This window comes from Pan paniscus, chromosome 5 (assembly GCF_029289425.2).
Source record: "Pan paniscus chromosome 5, NHGRI_mPanPan1-v2.0_pri, whole genome shotgun sequence".
Taxonomy (NCBI): domain Eukaryota; kingdom Metazoa; phylum Chordata; class Mammalia; order Primates; family Hominidae; genus Pan; species Pan paniscus.
In genome coordinates this window covers 137,410,874-137,434,340 of record NC_073254.2, presented here as the reverse complement: position 1 = coordinate 137,434,340, position 23,467 = coordinate 137,410,874, and the positions used below count along the sequence as shown (strand labels likewise).

The 23,467-nt window shown below is 39.7% G+C and overlaps 1 protein-coding gene across 3 annotated transcripts in view; it reads left to right on the top strand.

Annotated features, from left to right (window-relative positions):
- ROS1 (ROS proto-oncogene 1, receptor tyrosine kinase) overlaps window positions 1-23,467 on the top strand; it is a 138,744-nt gene that overhangs the window by 5,710 nt on the left and 109,567 nt on the right. For 2 of the 3 annotated variants that reach the window (XM_034962754.3, XM_034962753.3), the window contains exons 2-8: window positions 1,847-1,891; window positions 4,033-4,092; window positions 5,792-5,818; window positions 10,717-10,777; window positions 15,939-16,087; window positions 17,084-17,222; window positions 23,248-23,449. In XM_034962754.3, coding sequence (XP_034818645.3) covers window positions 1,847-1,891; window positions 4,033-4,092; window positions 5,792-5,818; window positions 10,717-10,777; window positions 15,939-16,087; window positions 17,084-17,222; window positions 23,248-23,449 — 683 coding nt within the window. The remainder of the gene's footprint in view (window positions 1-1,846; window positions 1,892-4,032; window positions 4,093-5,791; window positions 5,819-10,716; window positions 10,778-15,938; window positions 16,088-17,083; window positions 17,223-23,247; window positions 23,450-23,467) is intronic. The other variant, XM_063605435.1, reaches the window with a different exon arrangement.

Sequence of the window (23,467 nt, the reverse complement as noted above, 5' to 3'; positions counted from 1 at the left end):
GTGATTTTGGTGGAGATTATGGAAGGCATCCGGTTAAGAGCACAGGTTCTGGAATCAATCACTCTGCCCCCTTCAAATCCTAATCCAGGTAATTTACTAAACTTCCCTGTGCCCCAGCTGTAAAATGAGGTTAATTATAGCAGCTACCTTATAGGGTTGCTGAGATGATTCAATGAGATTTAGTGTAAAACACCTATAAGAGTGCCTGAAACATAGCAATAATTCAATAAATGTTAGCTATTGTACTTGTGAGGAGAAGAATGGGGAATGAGTGGAGATTAGGGAAGAGTGTTGACAAAATCTGCCTCATTAGAAACCCTTAGACCTGACTGTGAGGCTACCCTGCCCAAGACCATTTGATGGTCATTTCACTCAGCCCGTTAAATTTACTACTGAGAAGAGCCATGAGGACTCACTACCGTTACAATGTGACTGTGATCATCAAGAAATATCTCTGCTCTCCTACTGTTTAAAATGGAACACAAAGTCTACCCAGCATCCACCCTTTTGCTTTTATGAGTTAACATGCATTTTTGAAGGGGTAGGAAAAGATTCAATTTTCAACTCATTATCTCTCACCTGATTTTTATTTGCTTGCGATTCAACCAACTTTTGAACAAAATCATGAAAACACAGTACTATTAAGCACTCGGTTGCAAAATTCATCTAACAGATAGAATTCTTACTATCTAAATCTTTATTATCTAAAAACAAAATCCAATAATCATCCTTCTTCTTTTCCTACAAATATAACCGGTTAGGGAAAGTACTATTAAGCACTCGGTTGCAAAATTCATCTAACAGATAGAATTCTTACTATCTAAATGTTTATTATCTAAAAACAAAAGCCAATAATCATCCTTCTTCTTTTCCTACAAATATAACCGGTGGAGTTTAAAGGAATCCTCACTCATGCTTCAAATTAAAGAAAAAAATAGGCAACATTTGTTCTTTGGTTCTTGAGTCTGATTACTTTTCAAGTCAACCCACACAATATTAAGCCATTGGATAATGTTTTCAAGGGACTTTTGGAACATCCTTACGTGGGAAACCACTTTGAATTAATGGATTTACTCCTTTAGCACATCAGTATTTATTGAACACCTGTTTCTAGCAGGCAGTGTTCCAGGTGCTGAGGATGGAGTGAAGAGCCAAATGGATAGAAAGGAGGAGCATGCTCAGTGAGCTCAGTGATAGAATGCTGCTCTCTTCTCTCTACCAAGCACAGAACACTATGTGGGTACTTATCTGATTATCTGATGGCCCGGATTATCTGATTGCCATCCTTTGTAAACTGTCTTGTTTATGAAGGACTCTATTCAAATTATGACCAGAGAGATAACGAGCAATTTATAGATGTCTGTCCTTAGTTCCTATTTCTTTTATTTTCCTCCAGTATAAAAAAGTTCTTAAAATCTGTATGTGAGCCATAAAAGAGTAATCTTATGTTTTACTACATACCAATTTGCATTTTCTCCCTGCTCTTAATTTTAAAAAGGAAAAGTCTGAACACAGTTCATCACTCACCTAGGAGTCCTTTGACTTGATTAACTGACCAATGCCACAGGATTATTTAATTCTGCATGAGACTCTCTCCCTATAGCCACATTCTTACTCCCACCTTTGTAGTACCTGCAAAGTTCTTAAGACATTATATCTATAATTTGCACCAGCATTTTGTCTGGTAGTGATGAATTTAATGCCTCTAAAACATTTGGCTCTTTACTTTAGAGTTACAAAATGCGGAGGAGGCAACGTTATTTCAGGAAGCTTTTTTAAAAGGTGTGTTAGTTACACGGAACCCAGTACTGATGGCTGGTGTTTACTACCTCCTTCTTCATTTCAGGGCCAGCAGCTTGACCTTGGCACACCACATAATCTGAGTGAACCGGTAAGTAATTTCTTCAGTTGTCAGGAATATTACAATGTTTGTGTTGATAATGAAGGGACAATGATCAGATTTTATCACAGTAAGAATTGCTAAGTAAAATCTTATTTATCCTTGCTGGAAGAAGACAAATTGAAAATAATGAGAAATCTGAATTTATCTAAAAATGAAGTGTGTTGAAGTGGAAATAGCACAGGACCAATCCAAGTGCATGATTTTGTCTCTATGTAATTGTGTGGCTTTGGACAAATTACTTAATTTTTCTGAGATTTAGTTTTATTATGTGTTATTTGAGATCGTCTCCAATATTCTAACAATGACATTTTATGGTTTTATTACTGTTCTGCACATGTATTCATTTGTTTAACAAGTGTTTAGTGACTTAAGGTGTAAGCATGCACAAGGCACTGTGCCAGGAACTAGAAACTTAACAATGAAAAAAATAGGGTCTCTGTTTAAAAGGACTCTCAACCTTTTTGAGATGCATACTTAAAACCAGAGAGACAGACATATGCATAAAATTATGGCCAGACAGCGTCATCAGAACCAGAATTGTGGTGTGTGTAAGGAGTGAAAAGAGAATACACAAGAGTAAAAGGCACCTCACTTGCCTGCAAGGACTTCAAACTAAAACTAGAAAGAGGAAGAGTTTTCCAGATGGACTAGAGGGGAAAAAGCCTATCGATCAGAGAAGGCCCTTTTTGTCAAGACACAAAGGTGTGAAGTAGCCTAAGTTGTTAAGGAAACTGAGTATTTCAGCTTGCTTGGAAATTGGGGTACATGTATAGAGGGTAGGGAGGTGGAAGACCCATTGCCAAGTTACATACCAATTGCCAAGTTACATGGAGCCACATTACGAAGGGCCTTGTCTGCCATGCTTGCTAAGTTGGTCTTAACTCACAAGATGATGGAAAGACATACAGAGTTTTAGATAAGAGTGTAACCAGGTTTTGTTTCAAAAAGATCACTCCAAATGTGGGAACAAGAGGGGTCCTCCCTGAGGTTTTTGGCAAGTGGTAAATGGCAAAACAGAAAATTGAGGCAGTGAGTGATTAACTCAGATGGATTTTAGTTAATGACCAGATAAGTCAATAGGGCTTCGTGATGGGTTTTCCATGAGAGGGGAGAGTGGGGTGAGAGAAGAAAACACCCTGGTTCCAGGCTTGGACAACTCAGGAGAATGTAACGCGTTAATGGGAAACACAGGAGAAAGAGCAAATTTGAGGATGGAAAGTAAGGAATTGAATTCCACATGATGGATCTGAAGTGCTTGTAGGAACTTAAATGGAGACATCTAATGAGCCAGTGGATATCTGGGTCTGGAGCTCAGGAAGGAGACTCAGCTGCAGTTAGAAGTTTGGGGGATATCAACATCCAGATCACTTGAAGCTGAGGTAGGGGATGAACTCGCTCCGGGAGAACTAGAAGAGTGAGAGGAGAAAAAGCTGAAGATGGAACACAAACACCAAAGGGGTGGAGAGAGGCAAAAAGAGATGGCAAAGGAGACTGAGCAGGAAGTAAGAAAAAGGAATCCAGGTGCCACCGTGGCCTGTGGAAGGAATGGTCAAGACAGGTACAGATGAATTAAGTAAGGTAAGAAGAAATATATCAAATCTGTCTGATAGCAGGTCAGGGCAACTCAGGGTTTTCAGGGCAGCTGTGGGGTGAAAGGTGCTAGTAGGCAGCCGACTCCCCAAACTGTCTACCTATTTAGGTTTTGACATGCTACCATCTGGTTGAATCACCAGTTTTGAGTTTTGCTTGATATGTGAGGACATCTTAGGGACCCAGGATATACCAATGCCACATTGTCCTGGGCTTTACCTTTGACAACTACCCAGTGTACGGTGTCTTCCCTGAAGGTTGGCTGTTCTCTGGCTTCTAGGCCTGCACATGCCAGGCTTAACTCCACTCAGCAACTCTGCTGCCCTGCAGTGAGCCACAAGCCTTGTTCTACCTGTAGATAGGACAGCTCTGTTTGGAATCCCAAAATCCTGGATCCTTTGGAGGCCTCAGGTTTCTTGGTAGGTTTCTATTTCTAAAACACAGAGTGATGCCTTTTGTTACTACATTGTACTTTCAGGTGACAAGAAAAAGTCACATTTCTTCAATCACTCACCATTGTCTGTTATTGTCTCTTGCAGTGTATCCAAGGATGTCACTTTTGGAACTCTGTAGATCAGAAAAACTGTGCTTTAAAGTGTGTAAGTATTAATTAGGTTTCTATTTTGATACTGATGTTTCTTTCAAGAGGAAATTTGTGTAAGAGGATTCCCATTTGCATTTCCATTGGCTTTCAACTAGTTTGCTTGACCCTAAGACAAAACAAAACAAAACTAAAAAACCAATAGCCTGGATAATACATAGTAATGGAAAAGAGATTGAGATTAACATTTTTAATGTGACTAGAGGTCACGGAAGGTTATTGCCAATAACAGAACCCAGGGATGTTCAATCACTCCAAAACTATAAATGTTTTTTAGTAGAATGTCCGGTATTTGTTAAATTTCCTAGGCCTATGCTTCTCAAATTTTAATGTGCAATTATCTGGGATCTTATTAAAATGCTGATTCTGATTCAATAGGTCTTGGGTGGAGCCTGAGATTCTGCACTTGTAACAAGCTCCCAGGTGTTGCAATGCTGGTGGTTCCCAGACCACATTTTGGATACCAGGGCCGTAGGTCATGTTCAAAATTTCTATGCAGGAAATATAGTAGGTGTCTAACTCAGGGCCGTAAACACCTGGTTTACTCCCCTTTATGTAGGAAATACATCCCCAGATACTTTATTTTTCATTTTATTATGTAGCCTGGCTTTTGCCACTCAATGTGTAACTTAAGGTACTTAACCCCTTGGTACTTTACATTCTTCATCCATTTTAGGATAATAACAGAATCTTTCTCCTAAAGATAGAGCCTGTTGTGTTATAACTACTCTGATCACATGATTAAGAATTTTGCCTTTTAAAAGTGGGTTCCCTTGTTTAGGTTGTTCAGGTCAGGGGTTAAATCAATAAGAATTGTGGTAATGCTGGGGAATCCTAATGTCATTTTCTATTAATGAGTTAAATTATAACATTGAGATTTAAATAATGCATTAACCTCTTTTTATATACATAGTTTTTAGAGTATATTCATAGTTTTACTTATATAGTGTGTCCTTGCAAAGTTCTATTATAGCAGTTACCTATGCCCACTCTCCCATTTGTGACTGAGTGCCTCACAGAATGGAAGTTACCAAAAGGTACAGCATGTGCTATCTGGACTTAGTGGCTAGTAAATATTTCTCAGAAATTGCAACTCAAACAAATAATTTGTCTAGTTGTGTGTTTAGTATCTTTTATCCCAACATGTAAGCTGTGTTGGGGCAGGATGCTGTCTGTCTTTTTTAGATTGTTATCTCTTGCACTGAATACAGTGCAGGGCATATAGCAGCTGCTCAGTCAACATTTGCTGAAGGAATGAATGGGAAGCACCATTTGTTGCTGGGAAACAATCCAGGAGGCTGTGTGGCTGCTGCAGGGGCCAGCATGGGCAGAGGAATCTGCTGTCCTTTGCTAGCAAGAGCTATTGGTGGTTTTCATTTCCTGTTCTATTTACCTTTGGCATTTGCAAATACTCCTTCACTCTCTTAACTTGGTCCGCCACAGATTACCTCAGCCCGCTGAGATTTTTCTGGTGGACATCATATTCTCCCATTTTTCCAGCTTAATTTTTAGAGCTGCTTATACAGTGTCCTGCCTAGACAGGGGGTCCTGCTCTGGGCTCCCTTGTTTCTGTTGTTTTTTTGGTTGTTTATCAATGGTGGGGCAATAAATTAATTTGAAATGATTGTACAGCTCAGTGTCACTAAAATTATTTACAACTTTCAAGATTTTAAGTAGTCTTTTTTTTTTCTATGCAGAATGATACTTATGCCACCGTTTGTGAGGTGAGTTGGCAATCACAAAAAAGATGTAATCAAGCCACATGTCTTCATCTCTGGTCTCTAAAAAGCTTTTAAAATAGGGGTGAAGAAACCTAAAGTATTCTCAGTGCTCTGAGACATTCTTCCTCAAAGTGTTATTACTCTGAGTATACAGATGACTGTAAAATTCCATTTTGGCACAAATATTTACTGTTTTATGTATCTATGTGCATGTATATAACATATATGTTCCTATGTGCATACACACACATTCACCATATGCATATGTATTACTCTAATCTGGTTTGGGAGGTTATAATCCCTGGACCCTGGGCAGAGTTGGAGTTGGGGTAATGGAGGGGAGAGAAGGAAGAGGCACATTCAGAGATATCTCTGCTGATTCCATTTTCTTCCCCACAATGTATAGTGCTCTATCATTAAATATAGGACATGAAAAGAGAATCCTTTAATTGCAACTTTCTTGCTTGCTTGCTTACTTTCTTGCTTTCTTGCTTTCTTCCTCTCTTTCTCCCTCTCTTTCTCTCTCTTTCTTTTCTTTCTTTCTTCTCACAGTCTCACTCTGTCACCCAGGGTGGAGTGCAGTGGTGCAATCTCAGCTGACTGCAACCTCTGCCTCCCAGGTTTAAGTGATTCTCCTGCCTCAACTTTCTGAGTAGCTGGGGCTACAGGCATGTGCCACCATGCCTGGCTAACTTTGTATTTTTAGTAGAGATGGGGTTTTGCCATGTTGGCCAGGCTGATCTCGAACTCCTGATTTCAAGTGATCCACCCACCTCAGCCTCCCGAAGTGCTGGGATTACAGGCATGAGCCACCAAGCCTGGCCGTAATTTTCTTTCTTGTGCAACAAAATCCTTTGCCAACATTTTGCAAGACAGCTTCTACCCACCCCTTCTCCCAGTGGTAAGTAATGTCTCACACTGCCCTGCCCAGGTGTCCTTATGGTGCTCTAAGCAACCTCTGCTACACTTGATTTTCTCTCTTTCAAAGAGACCTTGACGTTTTGATGTTTCCTACTTAGTCTTCAGCTGAACTTACCTGTCCTGTATTTCATCCCTTCAAAATAAGGTTATTTGACAATAGATGATATGAAGAAGCTACATTATTTATCAGTTTAAAACCTATGTTGGCTGGGTATGGTGGTGCGCACCTGTAGTCCCAGCTACTTCGGAGGTTCAAGTAGGAGGATTGCTGGAGGTCAGGAGTTTGAGAGCATCCTGGGAAACATAGCACGACTGTCCCCTAAAGAAAAAAAACTTTAAAACCTATGTTGTATTCTTTTTTAAATATCCTTGAAACTGGTAACCAGAAGCCTGAGGAAGGAGTATACATTATCCTTCATTAGTAAAACAGTAAAAATTCCCTCTTAATAGAGAGCAAAAATACAAACAAAAAATTAAATTGGCATGTTTTCTCAGTTGTTACTGGTTGGTTATAAAAATTGCATCTGAGCAATTTTTCTTGGGAATGGGTGGAGGTGAGGGTTGGCTAAGAAGAGAGACAGAAAACAGAGGAGAAAAGTCACCCATATGTAAAGAGACAAAGGTCTCTCCTCATTGAGATAGAAAAAAAAATTGCCTGCAAATCCTTTTATGTGATGAAAGCAAAATTACCCCCAAAGAATAGTCCCTAGGATAAATGTACCAGTGTCAGGAAAATCAGGGAGAGAGAGCCTTTAAAGCATCGAAGCAGCCCAGGATTAGATCTGTAATGTGCTAATTCTTTGTTAATCATTATGCTGCTCAGTTTTCTGTGATTATATAGTGTAAATCTTTCCTCTCAGTGCTATAACTTGTATAACTATTCTTTCTCTTTATACTTTGCTATTTTACACTTTAAAATGTTTCACTTTAAATAAAGTAGAACTGAACAGGAATACATGCTATGTGTATATCTATCTATCTATCTATCTATCTATCTATCTATCTATCTATCTGTCTATCTATCTATGTACCTATCTATCTATCTATCACCTCAGTTATCCACACCTTTAGGAAATCAAACTCCTTACTCATTGATGTTTGAACGTAGGAAGCTTGTCATTTTTGCAATTCATATTTCTTGGAAAGAATAATCTTGAAAGTGATAGCTCAGTGAAATAGAACTTGGAAAATGACGATGGCTAGTGAGATGGCTTGTCCCTGATAATTAAAACACAAATTAGATCTTATCATTGCATCTTGGCCTTTGGCTATATAGCTATATATAGAATGAAACAAAAGAATATATATACATATATATTTATATATGTAATATAAAATAGTCAAAATAGATCTTATTATAGCCAATTGATCTTATTGTACCTGAAACATTTCAATGGCTTTTTACTGCTCTTTGGAAAAAAATTACAAAATACAAAGGTCTACCAGCTCCACTGCCTGCCTGTCTTGACTTCATCTCACACTCTCCCCTTGGTCTCTGTGCTGGCCACACTGACCTTTCCCTCTTTCTTGACATAGAAGACACATTCCTGCCTCAAAGTTTTCATCGTGCTGTTGCTTCTGCTTTTGCCCAGATCTCTGCAAGCCCAGCTCCTCCTAATGACTGAAGTCTTGGCTTGGATCACCCTAATAAAGTCTCCTTCTCTGCCTAGTTATACCTGTGCCTTTGACTTATTTTCGTCCTAGCAATTTTCATTATCAGAATTATTTTTTCTTTTTAAAAATTTGTCACTCAGTTATTATCTACCTCCTTCTAAGGGAAGTCCTGTAAGGCAGGGAGTTTAACTTTCTTGCTTACTGTCATATTCTTAGATCCCAAAACCATGCTTGGCATGAAAAAGACCAATTGTTCAAATATTCTTGAATGAATGAATGAATAATTTTTAAGGGAACAATGCCTCAGTTCATATGGAGGGCAGTGGGCGAGGCTTCCTAGTGTTACAGAAGCTGGAAAGGGCACTGGCAGCCTGTGTGCCAGTCTGGGAAACCAAGGATGGAGCCAGAGGGACAATAAAGATGGACTGACTACGATGAGGAAGATGGGAATGTGGGGGAATGGAGAGAGCAAGCTGATGTAGCCCCTGGAAGAGTATACTTGGCCTCCACTGTGGGAATGGCAGCTCAGTAACGTGGAATATTGCACATGAATGTCCCATCCAGAGGCTTCAGGCTCAGATTCTGTAAATTCCTTAAATCCAACCATCTTTAGATTCTCTCTAGGCAACTCAAGCTTGAGAAACACTGGATAACTTTATTTGAAGTCCAATGTTGAATTGCCACCATGGTTCAGGGCGGGGTGAAGGGAGGTGAAAGGAGTGGGGGGATGGAGGGAGTGGGAGGGAGGGAGGGAGAGAGAGAAAGAGAGAGAGAGAGAGAGAGAGAGAGATTGAGAGAAGGAAACATAGTTGTTAGCTTTGCCTCCACTTGAGATAACTTTTAAACTCCCAGAAGGATGGGAATTTTATTATCGATTTCCCCTGAAAATATCAGAAAAAACAGGACCACAATTTCTCCGATTGTCAAGACTACCTATATTTCAAAATAATCTGTATTTCCAAATACATCTCGTCTCTTCTCCTCAGTTTTCTTTTTTGGAAAAAAACCCCTCATGTTATATAATAATTTTGCTGTAAATTGGTTTGTTTATTCTCTGCAGTTAATAAATATGTTGAAGGCTTCACTAAAATATGTAAACAGGATGCGAAACGTATACTAAATCTTGAAATTAAATAATTCCAAACCCAAACTGAGGTATTTAAATTAATCCTTACCTAAGCAAACCTGGGCTTATCAGGCACCCTTCCTTTTAGTATGCAGATCAATCATTGAACTGTTCATGTTTGCAAGTTATAGCTCTTCTTTTTAGGGCAAATGTATTGTGCCTGCTTTCCGCTATTACCATGAGAAACAATAGCATGTTGTCCTAGGTATTATAGTTACAAATTGAAAGACAACAGGAAGATTGATCATGATTGTGTTGTAGTTTTACAATATGCGCCTTTTCTGCAAGTATGTGTGCGTGTGTTTTGTAGCTGATGTTAATGCATCTGTTAAGAGTTGCAGGAAATTTGTGTTTCAGTCATCAAATTATGTACTGTATTTTTCATTAATGAGATAAAATGTAAATATCATTAAGTTTTCATAGATTTTAAAACTCAGCATTGGTATAAAGATATTCATTGAAATATTCAACTACTCTACAAATTTATAGTCAACTTTTAATTTTCCAAGGAAGACCGGGATATATAAAATAAATAGGTAATCCCTAAGCATCATTTTACTCTAAAGTTTTAGATTTTAAGCTCATTAAAACATTGACCAAAATGGCAAGCAGATAATTGTACTGCTAAGCTCAGTGTTTTTTCAAACCATACGATGTGACACATTAGAGGGTCGTCAAATCAATTCAGCCAACCAAGAGTCACATTAAACAAAATGAAACAATAGAATAGAATATCATTGTACATATAAGAGCACATCAGAGACAAGGGGTTTCTTTTGGGGACAACGAAAATGTTCTAAAATTAGATTGTGGTGATTATTGCACAACTCTGAATATTCTAACAGCACTGAACTGTGTACTTTAAATAAGTGAGTTTATGGCAGGTGAATATATTTCAATAAAACTTCTAAAAATGGAGGGAAAAGTAAGGATCATTTCAGGAATCTTTTTTTCAACATGTATGTGTGTACTAAGTTGTTTTGTTAAATTATTTTTTGCTATGGAGCATGGTCAAAAGTTTGGGAAATGCCAGTCTAGCAAGTGGGAATTTTACTGCAGGGGAAATAGTTGACATAAAGATGTACTTGCGTATTAGGCACTCCAATTTCAAAGATTTACTCGTATATTGGTCAAAGATATACTTGCATATTAGGCATTCGGATTTTAAAATTTAGTTGAAGCTTATCAGCAAAACCAGTATCAAGGCTGCCCTGACTGTCATGCTCCCTGTCTTCCACAGCGGGAGTCGTGTGAGGTTGGCTGTAGCAGCGCGGAAGGTGCATATGAAGAGGAAGTACTGGGTAAGAGGACACACACGACTTTTAAAAAATAGGCTGCACCACTCTAGTGACTTGTACTTATGTAAAGATAACGAAACACCTCTCAAAACATCTTGATTTCTGCATCTCAATATGATCAAAAATATCTGTTTAGAGAATTCAATAATTTCAAACGTATAGGCCATTCTGATAAAATTCAGCAAGATTCTTCTTTCAGAACAAAACAGAGTAAACAGTACATGACTAATGTTTAGGACCAGATTTTGTCCTCAAGTTCAGTAGGTACACTCACTTCTCTCTTAATGACAGACAAATGTACATCCTGAGCAGACTTGATGTCAGAGAATGCCACTGTTTTTTTTTTCTCTCTTATTTATTTATTTATTTATTTTATTATACTTTAAGTTTTAGGGTACATGTTCTCATTGTGCAGGTTTGTTACATACGTATACATGTGCCATGTTGGTGTGCTGCACCCATTAACTCATCATTTAACATTAGGTGTATCTCCTAATGCTATCCCTCCACCCTCCCCCCACCCCACAACAGGCCCCAGTGTGTAATGTTCCCCTTCCTGTGTCCATGTGTTCTCATTGTTCAATTACCACCTATGAGTGAGAACATGCAGTGTTTGGTTTTTTGTCCTTGCGATAGTTTGCTGAGAATGATGGTTTCCAGCTTCATCCATGTCCCTACAAAGGACAGGAACTCATCATTTTTTATGGCTGCACAGTATTCCATGGTGTATGTGTGCCACATTTTCTTAATCCAGTCTATCATTGTTGGACATTTGGGTTGGTTCCAAGTCTTTGCTGTTGTGAATAGTGCTGCAATAAACATACGTGTGCATGTGTCTTTATAGCAGCATGATTTATAATCCTTTGGGTATATACCCAGTAATGGGATGGCTGGGTCAAATGATATTTCTAGTTCTAGATCCCTAAGGAATCGCCACACTGACTTCCACAATGGTTGAACTAGTTTACAGTCCCACCAACAGTGTAAAAGTGTTCCTATTTCTCCATATCCTCTCCAGCACCTGTTGTGTCCTGACTTTTTAATGAACGCCATTCTAACTGGTGTGAGATGGTATCTCATTGTGGTTTTGATTTGCATTTCTCTGATGGCCAGTGATGATGAGCATTTTTTCATGTGTTTTTTGGCTGCATAAATGTCTTCTTTTGAGAAGTGCCTGTTCGTATCCTTCACCCACTTTTTGATGGGGTTGTTTGTTTTTTTCTTGTAAATTTGTTTGAGTTCATTGTAGATTCTGGATATTAGCCCTTTGTCAGATAAGTAGATTGCAAAAATTTTCTCCCATTCTGTAGGTTGCCTGTTCACTCTGATGGTAGTTTCTTTTGCTGTGCAGAAGCTCTTTAGTTTAATTAGATCCCATTTGTCAATTTTGGCTTTTGTTGCCATTGCTTTTGGAGTTTTAGACATGAAGTCCTTGCCCATGCCTATGTCCTGAATGGTATTGCCTAGGTTTTCTTCTAGCGTTTTTATGGTTTTAGGTCTAACGTTTAAGTCTTTAATCCATCTTGAATTAATTTTTGTATAAGGTGTAAGGAAGGGATCCAGTTTCAGCTTTCTACATATGGCTAGCCAGTATTCCCAGCACCATTTATTAAATAGGGAATCCTTTCCCCATTTCTTGTTTTTGTAGGTTTGTCAAAGATCAGGTAGTTGTAGATATGTGGCATTATTTCTGAGGGCTCTGTTCTCTTCATTGGTCTATATTTCTGTTTTGGTACCAGTACCATGCTGTTTTGGTTACTGTAGCATTGTAGTATAATGTGAAGTCAGGTAGCGTGATGCCTCCAGCTTTGTTCTTTTGGCTTAGGATTGACTTGGCAATGTGGGCATTTTTTTGGTTCCATGTGAACTTTAAAGTAGTTTTTCTAATTCTGTGAAGAAAGTCATTGGTAGCTTGATGGGGATGGCATTGAATCTGTAAATTACTTTGGGCAGTATGTTTTAATGACTGGAAAGTATAGGCATATTGTATTGAATGTACCTTTCATTATTCAGCTAAAAGTTATCCTATAGAGTGCGTACTGTGTGTATGACTCCCCAAAAGGCTCTAGAAATTTGTAAAAGGTACAGAAGGTATGCTTCTCAGTGTTAGATTTTGAGCAAGTAGGGGGCTTGGGTGTTTATCAGCTCCCTCTGCCTGATTTCAGCGTAGGTTGGGCATGTCAAAGTAGCTTTGCCTTAGTGTGTTAACTCTCCAGTAGTTTCTAAAAGGCCAGCGCTTTGATAAGTCATGGCTTGGATGTCAGCAGATATCATTTCCAGAATTCCCTAGGGCATCCTCCCACCGAGCTGTAGACAGTTCCCTTAAGTCTGAAGGATGCTTGGCTCTTCCATATGTTGTAGTTCTTGACTCAGTGGCTTGTTCCTTGCTCTCAGTGGCTGATGGAAATCGGAAGGGGAAACTTATCTTGCTGTTCTGATTTGCTTCTGCCCTTTAGTGTCCCACAAAAGACACCCTAGACGTTTCTGTGGAGAGGTAGTGATATTACATTTTTTTTTTTTCTGTGTCACGGGAATTAGCTGTGGATAAAATGTATATTTTATGGTTTCCAAGCTGTGCACTGATGTGCTCCAGGCCATTACAGCAATCTCATGAGGAGCCATGGAGTATTTTAAACACTCAAGGTAAACACAGAGATATGTGAAATCTGTTGGATGGTGATACCCAATCTGATCATAAGATTGGAGGAGTTGTGCAGTGCCCAACAGGTACACAGGCCCCATTAGTATGCAATTACTTTTATTTAAAGATGAAATAAATATACAGTTTTATCTTTCAATTTCTTATTTGTTTCAAATATCTACCAAATTGTTAGATACCAAATTGACTATTAACACATACTTATTAAGTTATACTACTTAAAAAGTCAAACTGTTAGAGAATTCTTTTGGTTCAGGGAACCATAAAAAAATTTCTGAGAAACTAAGGACACCAGAACTGAGGAAGTGTGGAATCTTTTATTTACATTCCTTTATTATATTCTAAAATTATATTGCCAACTTAATTATACAATTCTGTTAGAATACAAGTGTAATCAATGCTTTATTTTTATTTTCTCATTGGCTATGGATCAATGTCTATGTACCACTAACAAATGAGATGTACCAAGTCTAAATAAAGACATTTGTACTTAAAGACCATATCTATAGTCTGTTATAATGAATCCTTTCATCCATGATCCTAAGACCTTATTTGTCTTTAACACATCTGATTTCTAGGTCATTTATTGGTGAGTATGCTATATTCATTTTAGATACCTCCCATATCTCTTTTCACATGATGGAAAATGATAATAGCTAATAACATATTAAATAAATAGCTAATAACATAATAAATAAATAAATAAACATATATATTTGCATATACAAAATATGTATGCATGTATATGTGTGTGTGTATATATATATATATGAGAGAGAGAGAGAGAGAGAGACAGAGTCTCACTCTGTCACCCAGGCTGGAGTACAGGGGCACAATCACAGCTCACTGTAACCTCAAACTCCTGAGTTCAAGCAGTCCTCCTGCCTCAGCCTCCTGAGTAGCTAGGCATGAGCCACCATGCCTGGCCAAAAATAGCTATTTTTTATTAGGCATTTATGAGTTGGCCACTTTTCTCATTAATTAATATGTATTAGCTCCTTTTGTCCTCAGAGTTATACATACTATTATTAACCTCATTTTACAGGTGAGAAAATTGAGGCACAAAGTTTATATACTTGCTTGAGGCCACATAGCTGGTAAGGGATATCTCTGAAATTATAACCCAGCTGCCTGGTAACAGAGCCTTTTCTTACCCACTGTGCCATGTACTGAAAATAGGATGGAGCTCAGTCTAGCTTCCCTTTTTCATTTGGCTCTCTCTTTGCCTTGATATTTTAGCATAAACCTACTTTACCTTTTTTTTTTCATATGTATCACCATGGCTTTGAAATATGTCTATGTTTAGCTATGATATTTACATTTACTTGTACTTATATAACTGATCACATCTGCCCAGTTCTCAACTTTCGTCATTTCTGATGCCTCCTGGTTATTTTTCCTCACTCTGCTGACAACTCCATCATTGGACTCCCCTTCAAGGTGTCCACAGCATACCTAATTCCTGCTATTGAGAGTCTCACAACAAGAAAGGGAAGGAAAATGGAGCTGTGCTTTGCTTATTCAGTTATAATAGTCAACAATGAACTATAAAAAGAAGAATCAGCAGAGAAGGGTTGTGCTAGGCCTCTTTGTGGGCTAGGTCCTCGGATGACAATGGCCTTGATTTTTCTGGATTACGGAGTATAGACTTTATTTGGTCCGTGTCTGGTGTTGGTAATGATGAGAATTGCGTCAATTTTCTCTTAACCAGAGTAAGGTCCCAGGAGTTTGTAATTAACCATTTTAAGCTCCCTACCAAATTTACCATGCTTTCTCAACCAGAGTGCTGATTTTGTTTCTATAAAAGAAAGCAGAAGCATTAAATTCATCACAATTTTGGAAAAATATAAAAAGTAGAGTAAAATCATTTCATCCCAGTGACATACCATTCAGAAATCTAGCCCTTAGTACCATGCCTGGCAAGCAGCACCTGAGAAATTGCTGCCAATTGTAATACGTCTAATGTTTAGACGTCCTGAAATATTTTATAATGTGAAACAGCCAATCATAGTGTCCTTTGGAGTAAAGGCAATTGCTCTGTACATATAAAAAATAATTTCTTGTTAAGATGCACAGCAATAGTAGAATTAGAGTATAAAATTTCAGAAATATATTGGGGTACACATCCCAGGATAATGGATGGTTCTGTTGTGCCACAGACATGCTCTGAGCATTGGCTCCCCGCGCCTGTAAGAGAGTGGTATTGTAAGAGAAAACTGGACAGCTCAGAACCCTCTGTGTCATCTGCCTGTAAAAGCAAAACCTGAACAAAAAAATACTGTGTTCAAAGATAACAATAAATTCTGTGGAAAAAAGACTGACAGACTGACTGATTGATTTTTTAAAATAAACTGAATATGCATACCATTGATTATTCAAGTGAGTTATTGTGGCAAGATGCAGTTTTAGCAAGAGAATACGGAGAGCCCTAGATAAGAGAGGCACACACTGTCTTGCGCTGATGGACAGGAGTGCGTGGTGAGTGAAATCTTGTTTTTTCCCCAGAAAATGCAGACCTTCCAACTGCTCCCTTTGCTTCTTCCATTGGAAGCCACAATATGACATTACGATGGAAATCTGCAAACTTCTCTGGAGTAAAATACATCATTCAGTGGAAATATGCACAACTTCTGGGAAGCTGGACTTATACTAAGGTATGAAAGGCTGCCTTTGTACCTCAACCCAGACCCCTTCCCAATTTTTTTTTTTTTTTTGAGACGGAGTCTCGCTCTGTCGCCCAGGCTGGAGTGCAGTGGCGCAATCTCGGCTTACTGCAAGCTCCGCCTCTTGGGTTCACGCCATTCTCCTGCCTCAGCCGCCCACAGGCACCCGCCATCGCGCCTGGCTAATTTTTTTTATTTTCAGTAGAGACACGGTTTCACCGTGTTAGCCAGGATGGTCTCATCTCCTGACCTCGTGATCCGCCCGCCTCGGCCTCCCAAAGTGCTGGGATTACAGGCATGAGCCACCGCGCCCTGCCCCCAATTTTTAAAAGTGCCAAATTATTACTTATAAGCGTAAAGGCCTTCTAGAAAAGATTCAGCTGTAAGATGGGTAGTTGGGTTCAGATGAACTTTAATCTCAGCTGCTCTGTAACATGCTAATGCTAAGCCTTAACATTAAGGCTTATTTTATAGGGAAAATATTTATTTTATAAGGAAAATATAATGTTGGATATATATACTATTCCTTCAGTACAGCATCACGTAACCATTCACCTCATTAGTCATTATCTGCCCATCACAGCTGAGTCTAGCTAGGATGGAGGGCAGAAGAAAGATTCTCATGGGGGTTGTTGCAATTTAGAAGTACTGTCTATGGTGGTCATTCAGGACTGTGTCTTTTAGGGAAGCATGAGAAAGTTTAGAAAAAAAAAATAGTCCCAAGATACTATGTGTACTAACATAGAAAAATTCAAGTCCTTGAGGTAAATGCCAAATAATTGAATCCATAATTTTGCTATTTTGAAGGGGAGAATTTCTGAGTGAATTCTGCACGCTGATATCTGAATGGCTTAGCTCTAAGCTCCAGGCCTCTCATTTCATCTTCTCTGTTGAGCCATCCATCTTCTACAAATTAATCTATGCTTTTGAGTCCCAATGTGGGGTGCTGATTCTATAATGCTGATTATTGATCACTCCTTGATCTAGACTGTGTCCAGACTGTCCTATGTGGTCAAGCCCCTGCACCCCTTCACTGAGTACATTTTCCGAGTGGTTTGGATCTTCACAGCGCAGCTGCAGCTCTACTCCCCTCCAAGTCCCAGTTACAGGACTCATCCTCATGGAGGTATGGTGTGCACACATTTCTTATGAAAGGACATTATTCCAAAGCTTTGATTTAGTTTGTTTTTATTTTAAACAATGAAATAAATCTATTCCTTCCTATTAATCGATCCATTCAACAACTGGGTACATAACTATGTGCCAGGTAGTATTCCAGGTACTCACAATACCTTTATGATCAAAAGAGACAATGACCCCTGCTCTTGTGGAGCTCACTTTCTTTTTTCTTTTCTTTTCTTTTCTTTTTTTTTTTTTTTGGAGACAGAGTCTTGCTCTGTTGCCCAGGCTGGAATGCAGTGGTGTGATCTTGGCTCACTGCAACCTCCACCTCCTGGGTTCAAGTGATTCCCCTGCCTCAGCCTTCCAAGCAGCTGGGACTCAGGCATGCACTACCATGCCTGGCTAATTTTTTGTATTTTTAGTGGAGATGGGGTTTCACCATGCTGGCCAGGCTGGTCTTGTATTCCTGACCTCAAGTGATCTGCCCGCCTTGGCCTCCCAAAGTGCTGGGATTATAGGCGTGAGCCACCTCGCCCAGCTGGGGCTCACATGTTGTTGGAAGAGAAATATTCTGCAATAAACATAAGAAATAAATAAAGTATATTGTAAGTGGGATGGTGCTGTGTGCTATAGTAAGAGGAATATTTTGAGCAGGGTTTGTCATTTAGGGGATTGGAAATGAAGAGTGAAGAGGGAAGGAGAGGCCAGTGGCAGTATGAAATAAGGTGGCCAGAATGAGCCTTGGTGAGCTGGTGGGGTAAAGTTTCAGCAAAGACTTAAAGGAGGCAAGGAAGTCAACCAGGCAGCTATCTCACATAGAGAGTTTCAGGCAGAGGGATGGTCCGTGTGGAAGACCTAAGGCAAGAACATCTGTGGCCTGATCGAGGAGCAACTAGAAGGCCCACGTGGCTGAACAAGAGTGAAGGAGGCAGAGGAGTAACAGCTAAGGTCAGAGAGATGGGGGCCAGATCCCAGTCTACCTCAGGGATCTTGGTAAGGAATGTGGCTTTTATTCTGGAAGGAGAGTCACTGTAAGGTTTTGAGGAGAGGAGTGACATGATCTGATGCGAACTGCCTTATACATTAAAAGGAAAACTGGCTGCTGTATGGAGAATGAACTCTGGGGTGTGGGAGGAAGCAGGAAGAACTGGTAGGAAGCCATGCGGTGACCCAGGTGAGAGGCCCAGGGGTGGTAGTGGTGTATAGATATGTTTGGATTCTATTTTTATTTCTTGATGTAATTTTAGTCTTTTTATTGCCTAGGTTGTAAACTTCTTTGGCTGTGGAAAAATAACATCGGTAAAAAAATTCACCTCCTGTTTTTTTGTTTTTTTTTTTACTGAAAACTTTGTTATTTTTTGTATTATATTTTTAATATAATTGAAAGGAAGATTGCGCACTTTTTTCATTCATTCAAGTATTTATCAAGGACTATTATATACCAGACATTGTTCTAGGAACTAAAGATGATAAAATCCTAACCCTTATGGAGCTTGCATTCCAGCTAGGGAAGACAGTCCGATAAGTAATTAAGTAAAAGTATTTTCTGGGTTATGGGAAGACCCAATGAATAGCATCCTTCTTCTTAGTCTGAATTCTGAACCAATAAAAGATAAAACAAAAACGGCCAGAAGATGGCTGCAGGAATGTCAATATTATTTCTGATAAGGGCCAAATTGTATGATGATAGATTTTAAAGTAGGAAGTGCGATGTGACACATAGCCAGAGGCTTGGTTGCATAGGGCCATACTGACCCTGATAAGGAGTACAGATTTTATTCTAAGTGGGACAGAATGTCTTTGGAGTGTTCTAAGGAGGGGAGGGACTTGTTCAAATTTTAAAACTTTCAGTATGGCTGATGCATGGAGTATTAATAGACTGGGAGGGTAGAAGGAGGGCCAGGGAAGCTGGGGAGCTGTTAGGAGGCCAAGCAAGTCAGGCTTGATTTGGTGATGGCTCTGACTAGGATGGTGATGGGAAAACAGGGAAAGGTTTGTCATATATTTTGAAGATTGAGCTGTTGGGGTGGCTGAATGGATTTGGCAAGGAAGATGGGAAAATCAAAGTTGCTAACTTAGACTTTCAGTCTGAACACCTGAATGTCATCATTTACTGAGACAGGGACAAGGGTAAAGGAGGAGTGGCTTTCCTAGATAAAATCGTCAGTTCTGTTTCGGCCAAGCAAAATTTGAGATGTCTATTAGATATCCAAGTGGAGTTGCTGAGGAAGCAATTAAATGGAAGGATTTGGAACTGAGGAGGTAAGTCGAAGGTATCCAAACTACCAATTTAGGAGTTATCACCACGGAGATGTGATTCAAGCCGTGGGCCTGGAGGCAATATGCTAAAAGTGAATGTGGTTGAAAAAAGGAGAAGGTCAAGGTGTCAGCCCAAGGGCCCTTAATATTTGGTGGCCGGGAAGAAGAGGAGGGACAGCAAAGGACATGGAGAAGGAGAGACTCAGGAGCTTGTGGTGTCTCAAAGCCAAGTGATGAAAGTGTTTCATAAATGAAGGTGATTGAGTATGAAACAGTGACATTATCTCTGGAAAGCAACAAAAAGCTTCTTATCTGCTAGATTCCTGCTTCCTCATTTTCCCACCCTTTATACAGAATGTTGCCCTATCAGAATATAACTTTATCTGAGCTGCTGTCCTCTGAATACTAATATATCCTTAGAGCAATTCTAGCTCTAAATAAATGTTATTGTTCTCTTGTTCACAATATATTCATGGGATATCTATAAATGCATGGATACTTTAAGAAGCTTACTCCCTTGTAGAAGAGATAAAGCACATGCCTAACTAACCTCATAATAAGGTAAAGCTTTATTAAACACATGGAAAAGGTACTGACAAATTCCCATGGAAGTTTAGAGGAGGGAAGTATTTATTTCTGAAATGAAATATGAAAGAAATCTCTTTGGAGGAATTCTCATTTGTTGAGTTAGACATGAGGTGAGGAGAGAAAAGGGCAGGTCCAGGTGTCTATGTGACCAGGGTCACCAAGATTGGATTCTAAGGCATGGAGGGAAATCAGTCAGTATTCCATCTGCTGGAAGCATAGAATACAGGAAGAAAAATAGTGAGAATAACACTGGGAAGGCAGACTAGGTCCAGATTACCAAGAATCTTAAATGTCCTAGGTAAGGAGTTTGTACTTTATTTAGAATGCAGTTAGGAGCTATGGAAGGTTTTAAAGCGCAACAGTAATTGCTTCACTTGCTTCTCAAAAAAAGAATTTTGGCAACTGCATATAGAATAGATTGAGAGAATGAGAGAGATTTGAAAGTACAGAGGTAGAGACCGGCTGGGAGGTTACTATATTATTTTAAGATTTTATCAAAACAGCTTTTTAAAAACAGAACATATATTGGGGTATTCCCTGACTTATTATTTTGAAGATGTGACTTCCACACCAGGAAAAACATTCAAGCCTAGAAGCCATAGAGGAAGGCGAATGCTGGGGCAGACACTGAGGGAGAGTTGTCTGGTGCCCTCACCCTCAGAGTTAGCTGAGGCAACCCAGGAAGACATGCTCCAGGCTGGATGCCCTAACCCTCAGCTCTGGAGATGTGCCTATGTGCAGAGAGCCTCAGGCTGAACTAGGCCTTGGACCTAAGCAGAGCCGAGCAGCTGATGAAGTGGGTTGGGGCATTTTCCCCCTTCCCTGATGGTTGCTCTCTCCTTGCTTGTCAGATCTCAGGGTTTGTGTGGCCACCTCAGCTGATTATTCTGACTATTCTTGCTTAGCGCCTCAGACCAAACACTGGCCTAGGACCATGTTCGAAATTTTCCAGATCAGAGGAGAATGAATTCTTCCTTGTTCCAAGCAATGCCATATGTTATCCAACAGTGCTGGGACATTTTCCGGTGCTACAGAAATACCGTGCAGGGACATTGGCTGGGCAAATCAAAATAATGAAAACAAATTTTGCTGTTCATTTCTGGGCCTTTCTCCTGGATAAGCAAGCTCACATACCCTCTGTGTCTTCTAGACCCTACATGGGTGTCCTTCTTATGGATAGCATCTCATGTTTCTGATTCTCACTTTTCTAGCTACATCAAAACTTAGAAACTTATCTGTATTGTGTTAATTGCCTCATAACCCTATTCTCTTTTAGCTGTGGGAATGACATGATTTTAGATGGTGCTATTGCCCTTTTTTTTTTTTTTTTAGACAGAGTCTCGCTGTTGCCCAGGCTGGAGTACAGTAGCACGATCTCAGCTCACTGCAACCTCCACCTCCTGGGTTCAAGCGATTCTCCTGCCTCAGCCTCCTGAGTAGCTGGGACTACAGGTGCATGCCACCATGCCTGGTTACTTTTTGTATTTTTAGTAGAGATGGGGTTTCACCATGTTAGCCAGGATGGTCTCAATCTCCTGACCTCGTGATCTGCCCGCCTCGGCCTCCTAAAGTGCTGGGATTACAAGTGTGAGTCACCGCGAGTTTTTTTTTTTTTTTTTTTTTAAGACAAGGTCTCACTCTGTCACCCAGGTTGGAGTGCAGTGGCACAATTTCGGCTCACTGCAACTTCTGCCTCCTGGGTTCAAGTGATTCTTGTGCCTCAGCCTCCCAGGTAGCTGGGATTACAGGCATGCGCCACCATGCCTGGCTAATTTTTGTAATTTTAGTAGAGATGGGTTTTTGCCATGTAGGCCAGGCTGATCTCGAACTCCTGGCCTCAAGCGATTGGTCCACGTTGGCCTTCCAAAGTGCTAGGATTACAGGTGTAAACCACTGCACCCGGCCTAAATGGTGCTATTGCCTTTTAACTGGGTCCTTTCAGAAAATAATTTCTTAACAAAGGAATGATTGTCAGACAAGGGATACCAGCATTTCAGGGATGATTTTTGTGTTGTTGTTTTTTTTTCGGTGGGGAAGACCTGGACAATGATCGCATCTTGCCATGTAGGTGACATTTAACTTGCTTCAATGGTGGAAGATCACATTTGGGCATTGACCCTAATGACTTAAATTTTGACATTCTAATTATATTATAATTCAGTGGGAGAAATTTATTTCTTCCCTGTTTATCATGGTGACTGACTACATGGAGCCGAGGAGTGATGCAATGATGCTTGTGTTTGCTGAAAATTAGTCTGAGAGTTAGAGATGAATTGCATCAGAGAAAGGCTGAAAGAGCAATTAAAAGGGCTTTTAAAAGTCAGTGGTGATGCAGAGCATTTGCCAAAAGTGTTCAGAGGGAGAGAAATCTACTCAAGAGCAAAGTAACTTCTAATTGTGTCTTTCTATGGAAAGAGGAGAGAAAGAGTCTGGTTTTAGGGGTTTGGTTTGAAAAGCAGGTGGAGACACAGATGGAAGCTAGGCTGTCAGATCATTTGTTGTCCTTTCTTTTTCCACTTAAGTAGCTGCTGGGGACTGTGTGTGAACGCTTAGTTGTTTCATACATGCTCCTTTAATCCTTTGCCAGGGCAGGGGTGCTGAAGCTCAGTCAGCCTGGATTTCCAGGACCTGAGAGCTGGGGTAAGGAAAGTGTAGTCTGGGTCATTAGAGCTGATGCCAACAAAAGTGAAGCCAACTGTTCGAATTCCAGCTTGTCTGAACCCACATCTCCAGCTGGAACCAGCAAGGCTGCCCCACTCAAATGAATGAAAAGGCCCCAGGATGGACTTTTTTTTAAACTTGTCGATCATTGACCCCAGTTTTAGTCAGACTCTCCTCTTCTTCCTAAACTGGTTCCATCCCATGTTTCAACTCATTTAAGTCTCTAGAGATTCCTGATGACTTTTTTTAAAAGGGCCATTATTGTATTCGTATACACTATATTTAATTTTATTTCATTAATTAGAAGTGAGGAAAGTAACATTTGAAAGGGCCTCTTGGGAAAGGAGCGAACTGGTTTAGACATCTTACCACCTTTCCTCTATCACATATTTTGAGTATTAATAAAATTATTTCGTTTCCATTAAGTTTTCAAAAAAAAAATAAGACTTTTTTCCATCTTATTTTAAAAACATCATGCTTGCACATTTTTCTGCTCACAATGTCACCATTATCTCTTCCAGTTCCTGAAACTGCACCTTTGATTAGGAATATTGAGAGCTCAAGTCCCGACACTGTGGAAGTCAGCTGGGATCCACCTCAATTCCCAGGTGGACCTATTTTGGGTTATAACTTAAGGCTGATCAGCAAAAATCAAAAATTAGACGCAGGGACACAGAGAACCAGTTTCCAGTTTTACTCCACTTTACCAAATACTATCTACAGGTAAGAATTAAGTGATAC